Source organism: Ovis canadensis, chromosome 5 (assembly GCF_042477335.2).
Source record: "Ovis canadensis isolate MfBH-ARS-UI-01 breed Bighorn chromosome 5, ARS-UI_OviCan_v2, whole genome shotgun sequence".
Lineage (NCBI taxonomy): Eukaryota > Metazoa > Chordata > Mammalia > Artiodactyla > Bovidae > Ovis > Ovis canadensis.
In genome coordinates this window covers 21,194,451-21,213,018 of record NC_091249.1, presented here as the reverse complement: position 1 = coordinate 21,213,018, position 18,568 = coordinate 21,194,451, and the positions used below count along the sequence as shown (strand labels likewise).

The 18,568-nt window shown below is 53.8% G+C and overlaps 1 protein-coding gene across 34 annotated transcripts in view; it reads right to left on the bottom strand.

Annotated features, from left to right (window-relative positions):
- Positions 1–18,568, bottom strand: part of EPS15L1 (epidermal growth factor receptor pathway substrate 15 like 1) — a 110,989-nt gene that overhangs the window by 21,164 nt on the left and 71,257 nt on the right. For 14 of the 34 annotated variants that reach the window (XR_011256929.1, XR_011256930.1, XM_069589156.1 and 11 more), the window contains 4 exons: positions 17,587–17,723; positions 10,472–10,532; positions 9,393–9,475; positions 3,358–3,490 (listed from right to left, as the gene is read on the bottom strand). Coding sequence is in view for 29 of the 34 variants with exons in the window: in XM_069589156.1 (XP_069445257.1) it covers positions 3,358–3,490; positions 9,393–9,475; positions 10,472–10,532; positions 17,587–17,723 (414 nt within the window). In the remaining 5 variants the exon portion in view is untranslated. Of the gene's footprint in view, positions 1–948; positions 997–3,357; positions 3,491–9,392; positions 9,476–10,471; positions 10,533–17,586; positions 17,724–18,568 lie in introns of all 34 variants that reach the window. The other 20 variants (XM_069589151.1, XM_069589166.1, XM_069589155.1 and 17 more) reach the window with 2 other exon arrangements.

Genomic DNA, 18,568 nt, shown 5'->3' with positions numbered 1-18,568 from the left:
GAGCCCACTCCCTCCTCATGGTCTCTGGAGTGTGGGTACGGAGTTGTGTGATGTAAGAAAAGCCACGATCACCCAGCAGGCTGGACTGTTTGCTCACCTACCTCCGTGGAGGAGGGGGGTCATGGCTCCGCCGCCAGAGCCACCCGGCCCTGGGAGCAGGGGACCCGCCTCAGCGCCCCCCTGCTCATCCTCCCAGGACCAACACCCCCCACACGTCAGGTGGCCCTTGAGCATGACAACGCGGCACGTTTACATGCTGGCCACGTGGCCCCTCCAAGCAGGAAAGGGCCGGATCAGCAAGAAGTGCAGAAAAGCACGCGCCGTGACACCCGCACTCGCCAACTGCTGGACTCTGATTCCTCACAAAGACCACCACCACCACCCACGGACATCCCCTTGGCTACTTCCCATCTCAGGAACCAAGAAAGCGAGAGCTGAGCCTGATGCTTCCATAACAAATATTCCAAGCAGGATTTTCTCTGACTCTCATCTGCTGACTTGTCTTGCTAATATATTAGCAGACAACGGCCAGGCGGCTCCAGTCGATGAGGCCTTGCTCCCTGTGATGCAGACGGGGGAGAAGAGGGCCATGCACACGGCTGGGCTCCAATCCCTCCATCGGGGAAGCAGCCTGGAGAGGACAAGTCCATGCCCGCCACCAACATCCACCCTGCTCAGTGACGCCCGCTGGGTCGGGTGCTGGAGAGGACAAGTCCATGCCCGCCACCAACATCCACCCTGCTGTGACGCCCGCTGGGTCGGGTGCTGGAGAGGACAAGTCCATGCCCGCCACCAACATCCACCCTGCTCAGTGACGCCCGCTGGGACGGGCGGCCTTTGCAGGAGCATCGACACGGCCGGCAGTCTCCGGTTGTTACAGGTTAGTGCGGAATCACAGAAGCACCAATGAAGCGCTCTCACAGCACCCGCCACACAGCGTGTACCTACCACCCAGCAACGTGTACAGCGTGGGGGTTTCCTGTTCAGCCACTGCTTCTAGGTAAGAGAATCAGACGAAAGATGTTTAGGCCTCCATGCGGGCACGGTGTGGCCACTTACAGGTTAAGCACTGCACACAGGCTGCCTGTTATCCAGAGCACCCAAAGCTCATGGCGTGGTTCTCAATACAGCTTGGGGGCGTGGGGGGGTGGGAGGCCTGGGAGGGGGTGGGGGTCACCGGGTGTAGGCTGGCCCTGCTGCCCTTCCTGCTGCGTGGCTTCGGCACCCATGTGAACCTCTCTCACTTCCCTCTCCAGTTCTGATAAGACGGCATCATGGTGCCTGTCTGGTCTTGAGGGTCTTGCCAGAATCTGGCAGGCTTATAGTTGTGACCTTGCACCCTGAGGGTCGTGATGTGAAGAGGATACTTGGGGCACCCGGCCCCTTGCCAGCTGTGGCTCAGCAAGGGTGCAGCAGGCCAAAGCCATGACGAGCAGAGGCGGCCTGAGACCCCCAGGTTACACGCCCAGGCTTCCCCCAGCACGGACAGGGCTCAGAGAAGCCTGCGCCCCGAAGCCAGCCCCCAGGAGCTGAGCCGCGCCTCCAGCGGGCTCTGCTTCCCAAGGCCAGGGCACACTGAGAGCAGAAGCCGCGGTGGGTGGGGAGGCTCACCGAGGGAGACACAAGGGGAGGTGCCAGCCGAGGGCGACTTCAAAGGCACCCCCGCGCTGGTTCAGGGAAGGGGAGGAGGCTGAGATGCATGTTTCCAAGAAACCCTGAGAATGAAGCTCGGCGCCTGCCGCAGCCAGCAAGGGGGGCAGCTCTTCCACAAGGCCCAACAGATGCTGAGCTGCCGGGCGTGTGTGCGTGCGTGTGCATGAACATTCACATGTGCAGTGTGTGCGCAGGGGCGTGCAAGCACTGTGCGAGCGTGTGCGTGCACGCGTGCAGCGTGTCACTGGGTGCACAGGTTGGCTATAGCTCCCGTCTTTCTGATAGAGGAGGCCCAACGCCACTGAATCAGGCGGCCAGCCAGTGTGCCCCGAGGATCACAGCCTCTAAGGTGTGAGCGGCCTCTTGCAGACACAGGGAACTCCTTCATAGTTCTCACTTCCCCCTCAACTCCCCACCCCATTTCAGGGTAAATGCCTTTGAAGCATGGTTTATAGAAAATGTCATAAATTCACCCCACCCACTGGGCATGCTTTCTCTCGTGTCCCATCCACAAGGCGGCCAAACTGGGCACTGTGGGCAGAGGGCCTGTCCTCCTGAGACAAGGCCCTGCCAGCCAGTGACGGGAGGGGAGAGGGTGCGTTTTTAAGCATCTTCCCCTCTGTGCAGTTCTAGCGACAGGTGTAGGAAGGCTGGCCATCCTTGAGCTGACGAGCCCCCATAACTAGTGACCTCAGGGTGCAGAGGGGGCCTCCACCCTTGCCCAGCCACAAGGCGGAGGCCCTGGGGGCTGACTGGGGGGGCCAGGCGCGCTCAGGTGGGAAGGAGAGAGCCACCCTCTAACAGAAAGGACCAGAAGAGGAAGGCCGTGAACAGAAGGCGCGACCGCACGAGCGGTTCTTCTGTGATGCTACAGTCTAGGGGCAGCACAGGGGGCTCTGCTAGGGGACCAGAGCAGAGCACGAAGGGGGAACAGACTAATGACTGGGAAGCTGCAGTGAGTCCTTCCGCCACTGGGAGCAACAGCTTCCTGCTTTTAAGTCTGATAACCTGGCCTGTTGAGCTATCGCCATCACCCAAGAGAGGTACCCCGAACGAGCTAACCATCCTCGGCACCCTCAGAGAGCCTCAATCCTGCGAGAAGCCAGCAACATCCCATAACCAGGAGAAGGAAGGGCTGCAGGAAGCCCCCGGTTCGGAGCTACCTGCCTAGACGCTGGGGCAGGAGCAGAGGGCACGGGAGCCCTAAGCCATGTGACTCCTCTCATGTCAAACATGACCAAGGATGGGCCCCACCCCTCCCCAAGTCCTGAACCAATCTGGAGGTGCAGGATGGGTGAAGTGACTTCAGCCACTGCTTCCGCCGCCCCCAGCCCTGGGCCCTCCCTGAGCCAACCTGGGAAAGAGTTCGGGAGGGGTAGGGAGGTTGGAGGGGCCATGAATACATGCTGAGCCAGGGGCCACGCAGCAGCTCTGCCAACCGCCAGGAGGGTTATTAGCCCCCGGCCTCTGAAGACCACCCTGGAGCCCCACACAGAGCCCAGGGGCCCACAGGACGAGGCGAGGGCAGGAAGGACCAGAGGTGCTTCCAGGCACACGGGGTGCGCAGAGCCACGTGACGGGCAGAGGGGAGCCCCTCTGGCTCCGAACACGGACCCTCTGGGCTGGTGAGCGGAGAGAGGCCCACCGTCCCCTGCCGCCCGGCAACGGTGGGCAGGTGGCTGCGAGAGAAGGAAGCGTACTGACCGCTCGGCGGTTTAGGCCGCGGAGGAGCAGGCTTCTTCGGAGGCACAGCGGGAGTGTCCTGTTTACTTTTAAAGGGGTCATCTGAGAATCCTGCCCCTCCAAAGGAGGAGGTGAAAGGCCCAGAAGTTGGGGGCTGCAAGAGAGGACACGAAAAGAGAGGCAGAAACAGTCATTAACACGGAGGCGGGGACGCCCACCGAGCCCGCCACGCTGTGCGGCACGGCCCCGCTCGGCCGGGCGCTGCTCGCCAGCCCCCCGCTTTCCTCCACCCTCGAGAGACAGGGTCCTCTGGCCCACGAGGGGCAGCTGGCAGACACACGGAGCAGGCGGGAACACCCAGCGCCTCGGGGGGCTTATGTCATGCGGCAGGGCATGGGGGTGGGGAGCTGTTCCCTGCCACCCGCCAGGGGATATCGGGGCTTCCTGCTCACACTTCAGAGATGCCACCCCCTCTCCCTTCGGTCAGTGTCAGCCACTCAGTCAGAGTGGCACCAGACCCGCTCTGTGCCACTGAGCTGCCCCCCCAGGGACTCAAGCCAGAGCCCACCCCACCCACATTGGCACAGCCACCGCCACCTCCAATGGGATCTTGTTGCCTCTGGCCTGGACCCTCCACTAGCTTCCTCCAGCCCTAGTCTCACCCGCGCCCTGCTCCCCGCCGACATCCACCATCTCACACCCAAATCAGACCATGTCACACCAGCCACAAAGAGACTCCTGGAGGGACAGGTGGGCAGGAAGGCAGGTGGGAAGGTAAACATGGCAGGCGGGCAGGGAGGCAGGTGGATGGGCAGGCAGCAGCGCAGCCAGGCCCTGAAGCTTAAAGGCAACTCCCAGTACTCCTCAAGGCACACAGGGCCTTCCTCATAGCCCCCAGCCCCCTTACTGTGCAATGCTTTGGCCTCAGCCCTGCAGTGGACCCAACCCTCTCTTGGCAATTTTCTGATGCCTGGAGCCCCGGGTGCCCCATCCCTAGGCCTCCATACACACAGGGTCCCTGACTGGGGGCGCTCAGCCCTTCCCAGCCACCCTGAGCCGCTGTTCCTTCTCAGAGATGGGCTGGAGTTCACTGCTGCCCCCAGACCCCTCCGTGCCACCCCTTTCTGGACCAGCTCAGACATCCTAGGGGGAGCTGACAGGACATAGCTTATCACGCCAGGGTCAGGCACCCAGGACCCTCCTGTCTTAACTGAGTGGCCTCAAAGGCAAGAGGCACTGATAGGGCACACACCTGGCCGCGGCGGGCAAGGACTCGTCCATACGAGCACCCGCTCCTGGAGCCCCAGCATGGCGCTGGGCATGACAAACCTCCACTGACGGATGGATGAGCGCAGAGGACCAGAGGCGCCCCAAAGGGAGACTGCTTTCTCTATGGGTGAGGGATCGTGTTCCCTCACACAGAAAAGAACTAGGGAAAAGTAGAGAGAGCAGATTCAGAGCTGTTGGACACAGAGGGAAGTAGTGGACACTGGAGTGAAAATGCTGATATGATCCTCAGAAGAGCAAAGGAGAGGGGATGCACAGGGGTCAGGGGGGACTGTGCATGGTGGGCGTGGAGCAGGCGTGAGGGGGGGCACGTGCAATGCTCTCCCCAGTGCGGGTCGGGGGGGCTGGTCAAGCGACAGCAGAGCCTACTCTAGGGACTTCCTTAGGCACCTGGTTCCCACGTGTGGATGGAACAGTGGGGAGAAGGGCGGGCATCAGTCACAGGGTTATGGTCATGGGGACACGGATGCAGCCACCCTGTCCCTGGTACCTAGTCCCAGATACTCGTCTCGGGTGGGAGAGAGGCGGCTGGTCCACAGAGATAAGGAGGGGGCCGGGAGAGGGCGGTGGCACCCTCAGCCAAGACCGCTGGGCACCCAGTTCCTCCCCTGGAACCTCAGAGGGCCCTCAGAGGGCCCCCAGGGTAGGAGACATCCACTCTGTGCTGGTCTCGCCACATCGTCCCACCAGCCTGGGGACAGAGTCCTCTGGCCACCCCTTCCATCTCACAGCCAGGGAAGCTGAGGAACTGCGAGGAGACATGGCCTGCTGACACCACAGCACCTCAGGGTGGGACCTGGAGGCCCCGCTCCCGGCTCCGCGCCTCTGTTTCCTCTTCTGTGAGATGACCACCATGCCTGGCCCGCGCTCGCAGGGCTGGGCGAGAAGTCGAAAGGGAATGCGTAAGCGGCTCCACCCGGCGCCCAAACCACATCAGCAGAGACAGCGCAAGCAGCATCATGCTGAGAATGTGGATGTGACTTGGATTCCCCTGGATGCCCGCAAGAATCTGCAAATGCCCGCTGGCCACCGACACTGTGTTTCTGCTGCTTCCTGTCATCCACAGAGCCCTTCCCAGACTGAGCGAGCCAGAGAGCCAAGGTGCAGCGTGGACCTGCAGCTCAGTTTTAAAGTGAGCGGTTAGGGTCTGCTGTTCGGGAAAGAAGACGGAGCAGCCGCTGAGAAGATGGAGAGAGCGCAGCTGCTTCTGCTTTTGCTGTTCCCAGGACACGCCCTGGGTTGACAGCTCTCTCCACGCTTGCCACAACCTTAGACGGGCAGGCGAGAACCAAAATCAATTTCTTGGCAAACAGGGCATGACCAGCTCCCTAGGCCCCTGCGTGGACCCGTTCTTGTCCTGGGAGCTGGGTATGTGCCAGCTCTGGGGAAGGGGTGCAGAGGGACACCTGGGAGCCTCTGGGTGCGGACCCCCCGCCCCCACCCCCAGAGCTGCATGGCGCACGGTGAGCCCCTCGTCCACCCGGCCTGTGCACCGCACCCCGGAGCGCAAGCTGCACTGAGCCTCCCGGCTGGCTGGGCACACCGTGGGCCAAGCCGACCCTCCGCCCCCTCATCTATCTAAACCCACTGCGTGGCTGGTGGACCCGCTCCAGGGAGAAAGAGTTCGCCCACAGCAGGGAGTTTTATCACTTCTGACACCAAAAAGCCTGCGTCATTTCCGAATCCTGACTTTCATGACTTGAAGTTTTCCAAGAAGCCTCCTCTGGGACCTGACTCGTTCCTACTCAGGCTGTAGCTTCAGGGAAAGTTGCTATTTTTAGAAGGGTTTCAGTAAAGCCGGTAGGGGCTCTCTGGCTGGGCTATAGTGAAGTGTGCTCCAAAAAAAGAAAAAAAAAAAAAAAGAAAAACACACAGACAGCAAAGCTACTATACAAGACACAGCTCTAAAAGGTTTACAGTTCAAAAAATTGACTTAAAACAAATGACCCTCAACTTAAAAAAAAAAAAAAGCCCTAAATAGAAATGCATGCTTGAAAAACAACTGAAAACGGGCTGACAAAGGGCAGTCAAGTATTTCATAGCTGGCTTTTTAAAAAAATCCTAGGGTAGGAGGGGTGAAATAATTAAGTTGGAGTCTTGTTTTTATTCTCAGATGCTCTGAGATCTATTTTGGGGAAAGTGTTCTTAACGCAAGGTAATACTGCCTAGAAAAATCACCTCAGGTATGAGGGGACCTCAACTAAGGGTGCAAGCCTGGAGACACTCCCAGAGGAATCCAGGGAATCAGACTGCGGGTTGACCTCCTCCAGCACTGCCGGGCAGAGAGGGGCACACTCCAGCTTTGGGTGAAGTTAAGGAAGGGTGCCAGCCTGCATGGCCTCCCCACCCCACTCAGGTGGAGAAGAGACAGCGATGTTCAAAACACACACACACACACCCCCAAGCAGTTAAAAAAACACCTTCTTGCCACTTTACTTTCATTTCCTTCGGCATTTTATTTATACACACCATGTTGTTCTTGAAAAACAGAAAGGGAACCAAAAGGGAAAAACAGACCTATGAGGTTAGGGCGCTGAACTGAGCTGGGCAAGCGACATGAGATCAGGAGCTGATGGGATCGTGGAAACAAAACAATGGAGACAAACTTTCCATGGCCCCAGCCAGCCCTGTCCCGCCCAGTGCCACCAACAGGAAGGGGCGCTGGCTCTGAAGTCACAAGTGCACGTGTGTGTGGCCTGATCCGGGACACGAGATCAAGGAGAGGGAAAGCGGAATAAAAGAGGGAAAACGCACCTGTAGGTTAGAACGGGCACCAAGAGGGAAGGGCCAGGCTCTGAACTGCCTGGCTGAGGGTCACCTCTGCAGCTAGCAGAGATACAGGCGGGTGCTGCCTGGAGGCGGCGGCCCGGGTCCCGCCAGGCGGCCACTCCACACAGCCTCCAGTGCGCCCTGATACAGAGGGCTTGGCTCACGCCTCGTCCTTGTCCCCTGGTCCCAGCTCGGGGGCACTGCTCGCCCTCGTTCCCCTGCCTCTGGGGGAGAGGGCCCACTCGTGCTGGCTTGAGAACAGGGCATGAGCCCCTTCCCTGGAGACTGCCGCCCCCGTGTGGCAGAGGTTTCTTCATTTCAGGGGACAGTTTCCCGCCCGCTAAGCAGGGACAGAAGCCAAGGACACGCAGTTCCACCCGGGGAGTGCATGTAACAGCCACACAGCCACAGGTGGACACGAAGGCACATCTCGGGCTCTGGTCCCTTCTGGCTGATCCCAGACCACCAGTGTCCCAGTTCCCACAGGACTGTGACTCCCTCCAGGCACGGGAAGGAGACAGGACGGAAAGCCCGGCACCCCCAGGCTCCCTCCCACGGCAGCCAATGGGCAAACCGATGCTCTGCCTCCAGCCAGGACTTAGATTTGCTACCTCGACAGTTTACACTCACGCGCTTCTCTGAAAACCTGAACAAAACCTCAAACGTTTCTTGGAAGCCACATGCCACAATCACACATTGCTAACCACAAGCGCTCAGCACCCAGACAGCCGTGCGCCCCTCGGGCTGAGTGAAGCAGGCGGGATGCCCCTCTGAGGAGCTGGCATGCGGGGTGCGAGGGGTGGGAGGTACGGGCTCCAGGCTGTAGATGCCTGCTCCCACACGCTCCAGGGTTCCTTCTCCAGCCATCCCCCCGCCCACCAACTAAGGGGCCAGATCAGGGACAGGAGCTGCATCTGCACGTGTTCACCAGTGCCCCAGCGGCCACGGAGCCCGGGCCGCCTGGACCGAAGCGGGCGGCTGGAAACACCCGAGGAATAAACGGAGAACACGGGGGCTCCAGCAGGCTGTGCTGCACCTGGTTCTGCATCCTTGAGGGGACCCCACCCTCCCGACGAGGCCAAGACACATACACCGAACGCTTCCCTCAACCCCTGTTAACCCGGGCTCGCAGTCGAAACCAAGGGACACTAAAGGTTAGGGCGGAGAACAGAAGCTGCACATCAACTCCCCACAGCCAGCGCTTTCAACGGCTCAGCAGTTTCTTCTGAAATGCACCTCAGAGTCATGGGCTTCTACTCTTATTGCTCGCTCTGTTTTGGACAGTCTCTACCGACGGACTTCTTGCTATGCTAAAGATTTAGCTCTCCAGCCACACCTCCTTCGAGCCCCTCTCGACAGAGTGATCACACCGCCTGTGGGGCTACATTTACAGTCAGTTCAGGTAATTATGGCCGCGCAGACACCGCCCAGGCCGAACAGAAGTGACTTATGGGCCTTCCTGAACAGCTCACGTTTCACCCGCGTATTTATTCACCGACTGAGCCCAGCCCTCACTTTCTACATTCTTCTCAGGTTCTACCCACAGGCAGCTCCAGACACATCTGCGTGTGGGCCCGTGGCCCCCGGTTCTGGCCTCACAGGCTGCACGCCAGGCCTGGCCCCCTGTGCTCAACACCTTCTTGCATTGTTTGGCCATTGGGAGACTTTATCACCTGAGGTCTGACGGCTGTGAGACACCAGTGAGGGCAGGAGGGAGGCCCTCGCGCCTGTGCCTGGGCAGGGGGCAGGGGGACTCAAGGCTTTGGTAGCGCCACTTGGAGGAAGGGAAATGCGTCCAGCCACAGCCATGGACACCTTCCAGACCCTGTCTGCACACTCACGACGTCAAGTGAGCATGCGTTTTGCATGTCAGAGCTCGACAGGTGCCAAGGAAATACATACGTGGCATGAAACAACTATGCCTGGCAGCCCAGGACAAGACCACGACCGCAGCACAAGGACACCGGCAGAGGTGCAGGGGCTCCACGCGAGAGCTTTACCTTGGACATCTGGCTGAAGTCGGCAAAGCCCTCCGCGCTACTGAAGGACCCGCTCCCGAAGGGGTCTAAGGCTCCGAAGGGACCTGCAAGCAACACCAGGAGAGGCAGTTATCCCACACTCACAGAACACGCCTCCCGCGGGCAAGCCGAAGTGCCGTCTCTCAGCTCTCCACAGCGCCAGAGCGGATCCAGGGTGGTCACGTCTGTGTGCGGGCTGGTGACTCTGGGTGCAGGTCCTCAACCAGGAGTCCCCACCGCCCCGCCCGGCCCACTCTGGCTTGTGGTTGGTGCAGCTCAGCCAGATGGTTTGCGGCCACGCGAGCTGGGGGCACTCAGCCCTGTGGCTGGGCTGCCAGCCAGCATCGTTCACACTCACAGAAGGAGCGGCAAGCCCCCCATGGAAGGACAGACAGGGCCTGGTGTCTGTCCTGCTGGACCAGGAAGGGGGAGTGAGAGGGAGGGGACTGCCGCCCACGCGGCTCACGGGGGGAGGTCATCTGTGGGTAGAGATTTCTGCTGAGCTTTTTCCTTTGGTGGGTGGTGTGATTTTCCTGGAGTAGCCCACAAGCCCACCTATGAAGTCAAGCTCTGTAACTAACAAGCCAAGATGCTAGGCAAGGCAGCAGTACCAACTGGGGCCTGTTCCCACAGACAAGGTGGGGTGGGCAGTCCGCAAAAGCTCCCCTCCCTTACAGGCACACCTAAGGGTTTATGCTGTGAAGGGAGGGTCCCTCAAACCCAGCGGGCGCCCATAGCACAAGCCTCAACAGAACTTTGGATTTATTTAGGAAAAAAAGCCAAACATACAAACCAAACATTCATAAGGAGGACTGAGTAAAAAGTAACTAATACGTTAGCATTATTACTGAATTAATCCCTACAGCCAAGCTTCCTTCCCAGCAGATGCCAGCTCCCGCTCAGGAAGACAAGGGCCGTGGCATGGGCCACACTGCCCCGGGTGAGGATCTGGGTGCTACTTACTAACGACACAAACGCTGAGGACATGCCAGCTTTGGAAACAGGTGGGCCATTCTCCTGCCCAGGGACGAGTGAGAAGTAAAAGCAGCCATTGGTCTCACCTGATCCTTTTGAGGAGACACTGGAGGACGAAAAAGGATCGCTGGATTCAAAGGGGTCGAGCTGAGTGAAAAGGAGAGGAGAGAGTGAAAAGCAGTTCCTGTGCCCGTCACCCATTCACTCAGCCACAAATTCTCCGGACATCTGTCCCAGCCATGGGGAGGACACAGCAATTTAAACCAAATCCTGGCATAGTTCAGCAGACCAACCCCTCCTGCATGTAATACCAACAAATACTCTGGACCGGGAAAGGAGAAAAAAAAAGCAATCACCTGAAGACCTAGGAAGTGAGTCAAAGCAGCAAGACTTTGGAAGAGAACTGAAATCTGGCAGCAAAAAAACAGTACAAGGCTGAATTTTCCAGGTTTTGTTTTATCTTGGCCCACTGCTCAGCTTGTGGGATCTCAGTTCCCTGACCAGGGACTGAACCCCGGCTGCGGCCGTGAAAATACTGAATCCTAACCACCAGACCACCAGGGAACTCCCAGGTTTTCCGTCTTGATAGCTATGGTCTGAGAATATTGATAGGCTATGGATTCCAAAAGAAACTCACTGTCTTTCTGCACTGAAGCTGAGAGGTGGGAATCCCAGGACAGCCACAGCCACGAAAAAGGGATGTGGCCCAGCAAAAAAACAAAAAGCCCAGTGGAGAACTAAGCTGTCTTCATACCTGCAAATGAGGCAGGCTGTCTTTGTTAAGACTGTTGGAATTTACTAACCATAATTACAACATATAATCCAAAGAACATTAAGTAACATCCTTATCATGTTTATCAACTGTTCTCTTATCAAGATCTATTGTGTTGACTAATTGAACAATAATTCAAGTAGTGTCCCAGAAAGAAACCTGCTTGCACTCCCTCTTTGGAGTCTGGCTGGTGGCGCTGAGTACTGCCAGCAGCCCCGACATGCCCTGACTTCGTGTCCTCATTTAGAGGCCTCATCTTCTGCACGTGGCTTCATCCCCAGGTGGCTGCAAACAACCTGGGTCTGTGTTTTATTGGGGAGTTATTTGGCCAGGGCCTTTTGAACAGCAGTGTCCCGGTGAAGTGCTAGATATTATTTATTTAAGAATGAACTTTTCTTCTTTTTTTTTTTTAACAATAATATCCTTTCAGAAATTTCTAACTACTTTGTAACTGCATGACTTAACATGGTGATAAAACAGTTATTAATAGACTATTTTTTCCAAAGCTTAAAAAAAGAGGAGGGGGGATGTGGGGTCTAGAAAGGAAAGGCAGAGAATGGGAGTCCCAAATTCCATGATAAGCTGTGCCCAGGTCTCAGGCTGACCCCTACACTGTGTGTGGGTGGGCAGACTCAGTGCAGCCTACAGCTAAGGCCACAGGAATGAAACCACAGGCCAGACAGAGAGAGACTACGGTGTGAGTCTCACCAGTTAGTTGCCTGCTGAAACAAAACCAACCACACTCTTTGGAAGAATACAACAGAATCAAGTCTCCACAACAGAGTACTCCCAATGCACAGGATATATCTCTAAGTTATTCAAATACAGAGAACAAGAAAAATGTGGTTCTCAAGGGAAAAAGACAATCCGTGGAGATGATCTCAAGATGACCCAGATACTGGAATTCTCAGATGAGGATGACTTTACAGCAGCAGTGACTGGGCTTAATGAGATAAAGGAAAATACACTTCAGATGAACGACCAGATAGGAAATCTTAGTAGAGAAGTGGAAACTATACAGATGAAACATGGACATTCTAAAACTGTAAACTACCCAGAATAAAAGCTTCAGGAGATTAGCTAGCCAACAAAGGACAAAAGTGGAAGTGAAGTTGAAGATAAATCAAGAGAAATTACATACTCTGATGGAAAAGAAGAAAAACAGGGCCTCAGGGAACTTTGAGGATAATATTAACACCTGTGTAACTGGAATCCCACAAAGAGAGAGAGAGAAAATAAAAAAGAAAATTTTTTTCGAAAAAATAATGGCTGAAAACATACCAAACTTGGCGAAAGACCTAATTTATAGATGTAAGAACTTCAGCAAACCCCAAGCATCATAAATAAAAAGAAAACTATATCCAGACCCTACACAAACTACTGAAAAGCAAAGATAAAGAGAGGTTTTCTAAAACAGCCAGAGAAAGGAACATGTCACATGCAGGGAACAGCTATCCGAAAGGCTGGTGACTTTTCATTAAGAGCAACAGAGACTAGAGGATATTGGACAACATCCTACAAGTGCCAAAGGGAGAAACGATGCTGGATCGGGCACAGATACACTCAAGGATGCCAACAAAGCAGCCCTGCGCCACAAGGGCTGAGGTGAGTTCTTCAGGCTGAAGGAAAACGATAATGGAAGGGAAACCAGATCTTGAGAAACGGATGAAGATCTTGAGAAACGGTGACTATATGGTGAAAACAACAACTACTTTTTCTCTTTAAAAGTGATCAGTTCAGTTTAGTTCGGTTGCTCAGTCGTGCCCGACTCTTTGCGACCCCATGGACTGCAGCACGGCAGGCTTCTCTGTCCATCACCAGCTCCCGGAGCTTGCTCAAACTCACGTCCATCGAGTCGGTGATGCCATCCAACCATCTCATCGTCTGTCTTCCCCTTCTCCTCCTGCCTTCTCTCTTTCTCAGCATCAGGGTCTTTTCAAATGAGTCAGTTCTTTGCATCAGGTGGCCAGAGTCTTGGAGTTTCGGTTTCAGCATCAGTCCTTCCAATGAATAATCAGGACTGATTTCCTTTAGAACTGACTGGTTTAAAACTGACTGTAAAACTGGTTTAAAACTGATACACTGGATTAAAGCAAAAATTATAACACTGTCATAAGGCATTTAATATATTTAGACATGTGCCTTCTTAGGACAACTATAACAGAGACACTGCTGTTTGGGGTGGGTGGACAAACGGATCGACATGATGGCGAGTTTTTTACACTTTACACTGCATTGTCTGTTCGTGTCCTTCAGCCGCTAACTTGGGTCCAACCTGCTGTGACCCCACAGACTGCAGCACGCCAGGCTCCTCTGTCCCTCACTATCTCCCAGAGTTTGCTCAGATTTATGTCCATTGAGTCTGTGATGCTCTCTAACCATCTCATCCTATACCACCCCCTTCTCCTTTTGCTTTCAATCTTTCCCAGCATCAGGGTCTTTTCCAATGAGTCAGCTCTTCGCAACCTGTGTCCAAAGTATTAGAGCTTCAGGTTCAGCAAATGACACAGTATTAATTCCAAGTAGCATACAAAAAGTTAAGTGTGAAAATGGCAATCCCTAAAGCAACCTCTAAAAATAATTTTTAAAAAAAAGTATAGTTAAAAGAGGCCAATAAATACTACAAAATGGAATCCCAGAAAACATGCAAATCACCCAAAAGAAGACAGAGAGGAACAGACGAATAAAACACAGAGAATAAAAGGAAGCAAATAATAAAATAATACACTTGAATCTAATTATACTGATCAGTTCAGTTCAGTCGCTCAGTCGTGTCTGATTCTGCGACTCCATGAATCACAGCACGCCAGGCCTCCCTGTCCATCACCAACTCCCGGAGTTCACTCAGACTCACGTCCATTGAGACGGTGATGCCATCCAGCCATCTAATCCTCGGTCGTCCCCTTCTCCTCCTGCCCCCAATCCCTCCCAGCATCAGGGTCTTTTCCAATGAGTCAACTCTTCTCATGGGGTGTCCGAAGTACTGGAGCTTCAGCTTTAGCATCATTCCTTCCAAAGAAATCCCAGGGCTAATCTCCTTCAGAATGGACTGGTTGGATCTCCTTGCAGTCCAAGGGACCCTCAAGTCTTCTCCAACACCACAGTTCAAAAGCATCAATTCTTCGGCACTCAGCTTTCTTCACAGTCCAACTCTCACATCCATACATGACCACAGGAAAAACCATAGCCTTGACTAGATGGGCCTTAACCGGCAAAGTAACATCTTGGCTTTTGAATATGCTGTCTAGGTTGGTCATAACTTTCCTTCCAAGGAGTAAGCGTCTTTTAATTTCATGGCTGCAATCATCATCTTCATTGATTCTGGAGCCCCCCAAAATAAAGTCTGACACTGTTTCCACTGTTTCCCCATCTGTTCCCATGAAGTGATGGGACCAGATGCCATGATCTTCGTTTTCTGAATGTTGAGCCTTAAGCCAACTTTTTCACTCTCCTCTTTCACTTCCATCAAGAGGCTTTTTAGCTCCTCTTCACTTTCTGCCATAAGGGTGGTGTCATCTGCATATCCAAGATTATTGATATTTCTCCCAGCAATTTTGATTCCAGCTTGTGCTTCCTCCAGCCCAGCGTTTCTCATGATGTACTCTGCATATAAGCTAAATAAGCAGGGTGACAATATACAGCCTTGACGTACTCCTTTTCCTATGTGGAACCAGTCTGTTGTTCCATGTCCAGTTCTAACTGTTGCTTCCTGACCTGCATACAGAGGCAGATCAGGTGGTCTCTTTCAGAATTTTCCAGTTTATTGTGATCCACACAGTCAAAGGCTTTGGCATAGTCAATAAAGCAGAAGTAGATGTGTTTCTGGAACTCTCTTCCTTTTTCCGTGATCCAGTGGATGTTTAATGCAATTATACTGATAACTGCATTAAGTGTGAACGGACTACATACTCCATTTAGAAGGCAGAGATTTCCAGACTGTATAGAAAAGCAAGGCCCAACTGTTGATACATGCTCAACACAAAAGACATCAACTTCAACTCCCAGATAGGTTGAAAGTAAGTGGATAAAAAAAGATAAAGCATGCAAAGAGTAAGCATAAGAAAAACGAGGTGGCTATTTTAAAATGTGATAAGAACAGATTAAGACAAAGATTATCACCAGAGGAAAAATGGAACCCTTTTAAAGAAAAAAGGTCACTGCATCAGGACGATACAGCAAACATCACTATGTAGGCAACTGACAGCTTCAAAATACATGTAGCTAACCCTGACAGAATTAAGGGGGATATGGACAATGCCACAATCATAGGAGAAGATTTCAACACCTCAGCAACTGGCAGAGCTAACAAACACCTTAAGAATGGATGATCAGTCCTCTAACAGAACATAGTGGAAAAGAATAAGAAAAAGAATACATGTGTGCGTGTGTAACTGAATCACTGAGGTGTACAGTAGAAACTAACACAACATTATACATCAACTAAACTTTCAATTAAAAACAGGAAAGAGCGGGAATTCCCTGGCCACCCACTGGTTAGATCCTAGCACTTTCACTGATGTGACCCAGGTTCCATCCCTGGTTGGGGCACTAAGATCCCCCAAGCTACACGGGCGTGGCCCCCTTTTAAAAAATGGGGGGGAAAAAATAGACCTTCAGAACAGCCACCTTGACCTAGCTGGGATTTACAGAACATTATACCCAACAATGGCAAACAGATACTCTTCTCAACTGTACCCTGTATGTTCACCAACAAAGACCATAAAACAAGTCTCAATAAACCTAAAAGGACTGAAAACATACAAGATATGTTATCTAATAACAATAAATCTAATTAGAAACCAATATTATAAAATACCTGGGGGGAGGGGGGCAGTGCTCCGAAATGAAACAACGCCCTTTAAGCAATCCACGGTTCAACAGAGCATTCACAAGGGAAATTGAAAAATATCTCAAAATGAATGACAATGAAGATACAACATATCAAAATGTGTGGAATGCGCCTGAAGCAGTGCCTGAAGAGAACAGCGCGGGTGCGTTATAAAAATGGTTGCATTCATTTTTGGCTGTGCTGGGACTCCGCTGCTTCGCGGGCTTCCCTCTAGTCGTGGCAAATGGGGAGTATGCCCTCCTTGCAGCGTGCAGGCTTCTCGTTGCGGGGGCTTCTCTTGCTGTGGAGCCGAGCCTCCAGGCACTCACGCTCAGTAGTTACGGCTCCTGGGCTCTAGGGCACAGGCTCAACAGTTGCGGTGTGCAGGCTCAGTTGCCTCGTAGCATGTGGGATCTTTCCAGACCGGGGATCAAACCCGTGTCTCCTGCAGTGGCGAGGTGGATTCTTTAACACTGAGCCACCAGGGAAGCCCAGAAATACACTGCATTAAACTCTTACATTAGAAAAAGAAGACCCAAGATCAATGACCTAAGGTTGGATCTTAAGAAGTTAGAAGGAGAAGAGCAAAGCAGGGAGAAGGGAATCATGAGCAGAGACCAGTGAAACAGAAAACAGACAGGAGAGGAAATCAACACAACCAACAGGTGGCTTGTGGAAAAGATGAATAGAATCGATCAACACAGAGGTGAGAACACAGACCACCAACATCAGGAATGAAAGGGGGCCCTCACAACGGGTCACAGAGACAGAAATGCTCCAGGTTAATCCTTGCCTTCAAGGAGCTCTGGGGCTAGTGCTACAGACCAGCAGGTCCATGGACAAGTGAAAAGCCAAGGCGTGGGTAACATGAGGACAGAGATGCAGCCTAGAGCATGCAGGCAAGCTACACATGGCCCTCACTTAGACACAGAATTCTCATGCCATCAAAAAGTTACTTTTCTGCTTTTTAAGTCCTCACTGACACCAATTTACACCAGTCTGTTGGGCCTAATGTACAAAACACAGGGCTTACTACTTGCTGGGGGGTGGGGAGCACACTCAGCGTGGCAGGCTCTGCGTCTGGACTTCCTCCTGCCACAGCGGGGACCCCCTGAGGCAGGCTGATGCCAATGTCGCCATCTGCACTGGGCACTCAGAGGCAGCAGGGCAGACCTGTGGGCACGTGCGGCGCTGCTTTGTTTGTTAGGGGATGCAGTGGCCAAGCAGAGAACCCAGCCAGTGGGCCTGAAACTAAAGTAAAGGGGCACTGAAAGGGATGGAGGGGTGACAGCTGTTCAGGACACCGAATACCCTGATGTGGCTCACCGGACTGCTGGACGTGACACCTGGCTTCACAGGGCAAGCCTCCACAGGGACCAGCAGAGACGGTCACCGTGCCATCCAGGAAGGAGGCTGGGCCTTCTCGCCAGCTCCCAGGCAACGGCCCAGCCTCTGGTGGCTCTCCCTGGCCAGGCCTAGCAAGCTCAGTCCGAGAGAGGGAGGCCCTGACTTGGTCCATGCGGGTGGGAAGGGCTGCCTTCATACACGGAGAGCCCACAGACAGGCAGCACTGGAAAAGCGGCCCACCCGAGGTCACTCACCTTCGACGGTAAGGAAGGGTTTTTTGTGAACGGGTCTGAGGTAAATGGGTCGCTCTTTGTCTGCTTCTTAAAGAAGTCATCAGGGGTGGAGCCACGGAATGGGTCGCTTTCTTTGAAAGGATCCCCACCAAATGGATCTGGAAGGTGTTTTGGAAAGAGAAGAAAAAAAATGCCCCATGAATAAATGCTATGCTTAGTGAGAGAATACTCACTAAAAAAAAAAAAACCCCGATTGACTGACACCACTTGCGTGAAATTCTAGAAAATGGAAAAACCATAGTGGAAGAAGCCAGTCAGTGGCTGCCAGAGATCTGGGGGCACAGGGCTGGAGGAGCAGGAGGGGACCTTTAGGGACAGTGCAGATGCCCTCTCATCTGGCTACACACACGCTGAAACGCATCCGGTTCCACACTCAAGATAGGTGAGTTCTGTGGTGTGTTCATTACACCTCTCAATAAAATCAGCAGAAACAAACAATGCGGCTAAGTCCATAGGACAGAAAGCAGACTGGCCGCTGCCAGGGGCTGCGTGGGGGGAGCTGGCAGCCACAGCCTCCTTCTGGGGTGATGGAGACGTTCTGGTACTACATGGGGGTGGAGCGTGCAGCACAGGCCGGCGGCGTGTGGGCTCTAAGATGCTAACCTGTGCTGTGCACATTTGTTAGGCTTGTGTCACACGAATTCCACCTCAAGAGGAACAAACAAACAGCAGGGGAAAAGGAGATAGACAGGCAGCATGATGCCAACACCACCACGCCCAGTGTGTTCATGCGGGGCGCAGGCCTGGTGAGCGAGCGGGGAGCCCCCATCACCCAGAGGGAACAAAACGCTGGCCTTTCTTTCTCTATGATGTGTACCAATTTTAAGTATCTTTTTAAAAACTTCTGTTTATTTTTGGCTGTGCTGGGTCTCTGCTGCTGCTCGGGCTTTTCTCTAGCTGTAGGGAGGGGACTGCCCTCTGGCTGTGGTGCTGGGCTTCTCTT